Here is a 6245-nt window from a genome sequence, read left to right as displayed (position 1 = left end):
TTCAAAAGCATTCACTTACGTTCATATATATATATATATATATATATATATATATATATATCCAAAAGATACATCCAAGTCCTTCGTCTAATTTCCTCTAGTAGCAAACCCATGAACACAATATTACAGTGCAACTCTAACCTGACAAAAGTAAAAAATTAGAGCCTTTAATAAAGTGATGTAGAGTTTGCAAATACCAACAAATTGCACAAAAAGGGGGTACAAAATCCGAGCAGGGTTTGCTAATGTGAAATTGAAGTTCAACTATTTCCCACCTCCTTTACCTGAGTTTTGTCTAATTCTTTGAGAGGCTCTAGTTGGGTTTGCAGCCTTGTTACTGGATGCTTGAGAAGTGCGTACATGCCTTGAACTGGCAGTTCCTGATGTTGCTGGCCTTGATCTTGCTGTGGCAGATGGTGGTGGTGGTGCAGGCCTTGATCTTGCTGTGGCAGATGGTGGTGGTGGTGCAGGCCTTGATCTTGCTGGGGCAAGTGGTGGTGGTACAGTCCTTGAGCTTGATGGGGCAGATTTGGTTGCTGCTGCCCTTGAGGCCTTCAAGGAAGCCATATTCTTTTGCACCCAAGAAAATCATGGCAAGTAATTGAGTTTAGCTGAAATCAGTCAAGTACATATATACAAACACAGTCAAGTAAATGAGGTAATCATACCCTTTGATACTGGGCTATTTCTTTAGCTTTCTTCCTCAATTCATTCTTTGTCAAGGTTGTTTTTCCCCCCTTCTTGGTCTACTGAAAGTAACAACATCAATTTGCATAATCTCACACTTAAACCTCTGGAAAACAACATTTAAGGTATACGATTACTTGAGTTTAAGAACCATCCCCATTGTTTAACTTCACCCTTTTATTAAGGGTAGCACTCTTCATCTCTTTTGGTGGCAGATGCCTATGGCATGTTTTTATATTGTGACCTAGTCCCCCACAATTGCCACACTTTAGTGATTTATGTACTCTTCCTAGTTTAGTACCAGAGCCTTGAGCCATCTCTGAAGAGTCCTTAATCCTTTTTGTTTTTGACTGGCCGGGCTGTCTTGTATATTGGGGAGGTAACATTGCTAGTCCTTCACCTCTTGACCAAAGATCCATGCCATTAACATGCATTATGAGGTTACTGTATATTGCCACAGGTCTTCTTGAGGTAGCATTCAACAACGTAATCATCCGGGTCCTCTCTCTTCTGGAAAATAGCTGAGATTGCATGTTTGCAAGGAATTCCAGACAACTCCCACCTTCGACAAGAGCATGTCCTAATACAAACCCTATTGCACAGTCACCAAGAGGTAACATTGCAAAGAATCCCGAGAATATCTCTAATACAAACCCTATTACTACTTGCACAAGTAATTGAAATATCGCATTGTGATGCGAAGCACCATCTGTTAAACATTCAAAAGCGTAAGGCGAAAGGCAGTTCCACACTAGAAGGCCTTGAGAATAGATGGTACTACCCAAATAGAGGCTCAATAGACTGAACAGCTTGCTTAGGTCGAACACTCCATGTACACACCCGTAAACTGAACTTGTTTCTATACTTCATCAAACAGTGAAAATCTTAGGAGGCCTAAATTACTATGTAAGACTAGGGTCACTCAAGGGTTGCATTTTTTATAATGTGTGAAAGACACTCACAATAGAGTGTCTAAATATTGACTGATTGTAGTATAATTTAGCTCTGGATACAGTTTTGTCGCATCGGCGCTATCAGCTGACTCGATATCAAAGTAAGTTTGATCGCCCTTTATGAAAGCAGAATATATGAAAATCAGGGCCATGTTGTCAGGATATGAAGTCTCTGCGATGAAAAAAGTAACATTTTATTGGTACAGTAGTTAAGAAATTGAAGAACTCATATTAAGTGTAAACCATGATTCATGGCACAGATTCGTAATCAAGAACATATTGGACTATACTTGCACATGTTTGTTCAATGAAATCAATGGAAAATGTTCTGTGCAACTACAAAGTCTTCTCTGAGTTCAAACTTTTTTCTCTCACTTTCTTAAGCTTTTAATTCTGTCCTGAATAACAACCATATCGCATTAGTGTAGGTCTGAACTTGTTAATCCACGCAATAAATGTGCCAACAATTTCCTTTCTCAGGACCTCATCTATCTATTCTTTCTATTGTATAACGTTCTGTTGTGCAACTCACATTAGAATCTCAATTTGCACCTCTAATCCTAACAGGAACATAGTTAATGTTGTAAGATCCGCAGACAATTTGGGAACTATGTTGGGAGAATATTGCAAGGCCTAGGAGGATGTGCTGCTAATCTTTCCTGGGGTTCATGCAGGCATTCAAACTTTTACTAAATGATAAAAGAAATAGCACGTCCTAAGCTAGACATGTAAAAGATCAGTGGGGAATATATGAATCTCAACCATTTTCTCTCTTCCGTTTTTGTAGTCCCTACCCTCAGCAGGAATTATATCTTATTCGTTATGAGATCAAGTAACCAATCATTGTGAAATACCCAAATAGTATGAACTAGAAGAAGTACCTTTAATCTTCTTAAGAAGCTCTTCTTCTGATACAAACACCTTCTCAAGCTTCTTCCCAATCTTACTCTCCCAAAGCTCAACAAGTTCATTCAGCGAGTACACATTTCCGGGTGGCCTAAAATACAACACTTTGTTCAAGGTTCGTGGATCGTCCAATGTCCTGATAGTGAAGGCAGCTACATCAATTTCCTTGACAAAAACGCCTGCAAATTAAGAAATAACAACTGTAAGCAGAGCAGCAAAACACACAAGTCAAAAACCAAATCCAATCTTAAGGACCTTTAGTATTTCCGTCCCCGAAAATCGTGACTTTGCCCCTTGGAGGCACATTGAGGCCCGGCTGCACAAGTGAAGGAAGCAAATAGCTCGTATAGAAATTGCAGGAAACAAAAGTGTAGGGAATGCCTTGAGCTTCCACAAGACGCCTAATCTCAGCTTTGTTTGAATAGAAGTTGTAGTCCATCCCTGAAATCTGCGTCTTATCTGGGTCCAACCCAAATTCTGATGGAACGAATCTCTGCATCCCAGCATCAATTGGTCCACAAAAACACATAAATTCCACATCAAAGTAATAAAATCTGAAATTTTAAACCCAACCCTTAGTGACATTCATTAAAGAGTTTCAGTCATTGTTTGAAGTTCTAAATATATAGCAATTGTAAAGGGTAATGCTGCTCAAATTTCCCAACTTTGATCATAATTTTAAGAGGGTAAAAAAGAAGGCCAGAAGTATCCAAACCTTGATGGAGCCAGCATTTTTGATAACTTGGATAAGAAGCTTCTGATGGAGCACCTGTTTGGCCTGAACAGCACAAACAACAACATCAACTTGCTTCACTGCTTCAACAAGGCTCTCTTCATCTTCCAGCGAACCCTGAAACAGTGACAAACAAACTGAGTTGATAAATGACTTAAAATATTCGAACATGGTTAAGAGCCACAAATGGGAACAAGGGTACGACTTGGAGGAGTGTGACGCCGGCATCGGAGAGGGCTCGAAGGTTTTGGGACTTGCGGGGGTCGGAGAAGGTGTCGGGTCGGACGAGAGCGAAAGTGGGGTGAGAGAAATGGAGGCTGGCATTGGCTAAATGGTGACCCAGATTTCCTGTTGCTCCGATTATCAGTACTCTGCTCTTCTTCTTCTCCATTTCTGGTTTCACCCGACCTTTAAACCCAAAATCTCCCACTCCGTTTTTGATCAGACTCTACGGATTAGAACCAGATCCGAAATAAAATCTAGTACGCGGGTAAAGAACAGTTTTAGAGCATCAGCAGTGGGCAACCCAAATTTGGGTCCAAAATCTGAAGATGTGAACTACAATAGGTCGGAAAAATCTGGAGTCATTTTTTATGAGACCTAAATCTGGGCCCAAATTGATTTGGACCCAAAATCGTTGTATTGACCTACACGTGGGACACTTGTGGGATTGACCCCACTCCACCCCACATGCATCTCGTTCTAATTTTTCATCTATAAATTAATTCATGCATAATTTTGTGGGTCTTTAATCCAAAGTACTAATATGGGTTTGTTTAAGGATATCTCTATTTGTGTTTAATCCAAACTCTAGGTTACTTGACCTAGTGGTAATAGGGTTCAATTAGAAAAATATAGAGATTCTCTTTCCTTGTATGATTCTAACTCTATGCATTGTAATCCTCTATATAAAGAAACCCCTATTATCAATGAGAATACACAGCAAATTTCTATTAGTTTCTGATTTCCTAAAACACGTTATCAACACGAGTTCTAACACTGAAACCCTAAATTCGTAACCTTCAAATCTCAGAAACCACCGCCATCTACCTTGAAGCTCTCAATCCTAGGAACTCAGAATCGGCGGCACCACCCCCAAAACCGGCCGGAATCAACTTGAATCGGCCACCGGAAGTGTTCAAACCGGCCTCCCAAGAAGAATCCGAAGATCTCTTGTGTGGTTCGCCATCTTCCCATCCACCCTTCACTACCACCTTTTGTCAATAGCTGCACCTCGTCCCTAGAATCCGGAACCTGAAAAATCTCCACCGGAACCGGCCTAAATTCAACCGAACCGGCCACCGGCGTTCGCTTGACCTGAACCTGCAGAGAAAAAAAAAAGAAGGGGACAACCCACAATCGAGCCCACGTGCAGCAGGCCCCAGCGGAGCCCACGTGCACCAGCCATGCAGCCAAGTTTCCTGCCACGTCAGCAACCGATATGCCACGTCAGCACCTCCGATCAACGGTTAGTCAACGCCGGTCAACAGTTTCCGGCCACTTTTCGGTGACTTTTCCGGCGACATTTTTCCTGCCAATTTTTCGGTCAAGTTTTCCGGCCACTTTTTAAGGTAATTTTTTTTTCTAAAAGTTCCCGTTTTTGAAGTTTTTTTTTTTAATTTCTTCTTCTTTTCTCGGGGACTTCCAACATCCCTTCTTCTACCCCCCTTTCTTCATCATAGGGGAGACCAAAAGTCAAACTGTGGGGGTTCGTGCTCACTCCAACCTTAGAGCTTGTAGAGTCCTCCAAACTTAGAGTTTGTTGAGAAGAAAATGATCGACCACATACATCGTTGTTTTGATCTAATCCAAAACCCCTCTTGCAATCGGATTTTTCTTGGAAGCAACTACGCTCAGAAAATCCGTAATTTCTTAGAAGCGACTACGCTCAGGAATTTAATAGTTTTTCGTGGTAGCCTTTTTCGCTCCGAAACTAACCCTAATCTTGTGTTGTTTTTCAGGATGAGTTACCTGAACAAGTTGAACTTTGTTCCACTAGAGACAACTGGCGCAGGATACCATAGGTGGGTTCGAGATGTGCGCCAACATCTTAAGGCTGATGGACTTCTGGAAGCCATCCAAGAGCCTAGTCAGAACGTGCTCTCCATTGAGCAAGCTACTGCTTTTGAAGCAAATCAAGCTAAAGCCATCATTCTCATGACAAGGCACATGAATGACGCTCTCCAAAGTGAATACCTCAATGAGGAAGACCCAAGAAAGCTATGGGTTGAACTTGAGCAGCGATTTGGCAATGTTCGTGACTCTCTGCTTCCTGATTTAGAAGTGCGATGGCATAGCCTCCACTTCTGTGATTTCAAGTCTGTGCTTGATTATAACTCGGAAGCTCTTCGTATCAAGTCTCTGATGGAGTTTTGTGGCCAAACCATAACTGATACAATGTTGATCGAGAAGACTCTCTCTACCTTCCTCGTTTCTGCCCTGATGATTTCAAAGAATTATCGGATTGATGTGAAAGCAGGACGTATCACGAGGTTTCATGAGCTTATTGGCGCCATGAACGTAGCTGAAAAGAACGACAACATACTCGTGAAGAACTATAATGCTAGACCCGTGGGAACTAAGTCTATTCCGGAGTCTAACTATAGTCGCGCCCCAAGGGAGGACGCAAGGAGCGAAACCCTAAGAGTAGGGACAATTCTGGACGTTCTGGTCCATATTCTCGCCCTAAAGAGGAAGGAAATCGCCAGGAGAGGCGTGCACGGAACCGTGGAGGTCAACATGTGAAGAGAGAGAGAGACGGAGCCTCCGGCTATGGTGGTGACGCCACCAAGAGTAATAGTCGTCCAAATCATGCACCAAAAGCATCTCGATCAAGGGAGCCTGACCATAAAGATGTTTGTCTTCGATGTAGATCAAGTGGACATTGGGCAAGGAAGTGTACTGTATCCCAGAATGTTGCAAACGCATACAAGATGTATCGTGAAGCAAGGGAGGCAAATTACATG

The 6245-nt window shown here is 42.0% G+C and overlaps 1 protein-coding gene across 2 annotated transcripts; it reads right to left on the bottom strand.

Moving 5' to 3' along the window:
• Positions 1-3813, bottom strand: LOC112173324 (probable pinoresinol-lariciresinol reductase 3). Of its 2 annotated transcripts, XM_040507959.1 has the most exons (7): positions 3485-3813; positions 3262-3396; positions 2802-3039; positions 2522-2725; positions 669-1812; positions 285-570; positions 1-141 (listed from the first exon to the last, which is right to left on the bottom strand). In XM_040507959.1, exons 1-5 carry the CDS (start codon positions 3668-3670, stop codon positions 1646-1648), a joined length of 930 nt encoding a protein of 309 aa, XP_040363893.1. In that variant the 5' UTR covers positions 3671-3813; the 3' UTR covers positions 1-141; positions 285-570; positions 669-1645. The 2 variants fall into 2 exon arrangements, with proteins under 2 accessions (XP_040363893.1, XP_024166703.1); XM_024310935.2 differs by having other exon boundaries at positions 85-570.
• Positions 3814-6245: the final 2432 nt, after the last annotated feature.

The sequence above is a fragment of the Rosa chinensis genome, chromosome 6, assembly GCF_002994745.2.
Source record: "Rosa chinensis cultivar Old Blush chromosome 6, RchiOBHm-V2, whole genome shotgun sequence".
NCBI lineage: Eukaryota > Viridiplantae > Streptophyta > Magnoliopsida > Rosales > Rosaceae > Rosa > Rosa chinensis.
Note: the sequence above shows the minus strand (reverse complement) of the source record. Positions and strands in the feature narration are given on the sequence as shown.

Coding starts and splice junctions, on each gene's coding strand:
- LOC112173324 (XM_040507959.1), bottom strand. CDS start 3,670: ATGGAGAAGAAGAAGAGCAGAGTACTGATAATCGGAGCAACAGGAAAT. Junction 3,040..3,261: donor AAAATGCTGGCTCCATCAAG/GTTTGGATACTT, acceptor GCTGGGATGCAG/AGATTCGTTCCATCAGAATT. Junction 1,813..2,521: donor GCTTCTTAAGAAGATTAAAG/GTACTTCTTCTA, acceptor TTTTCATCGCAG/AGACTTCATATCCTGACAAC.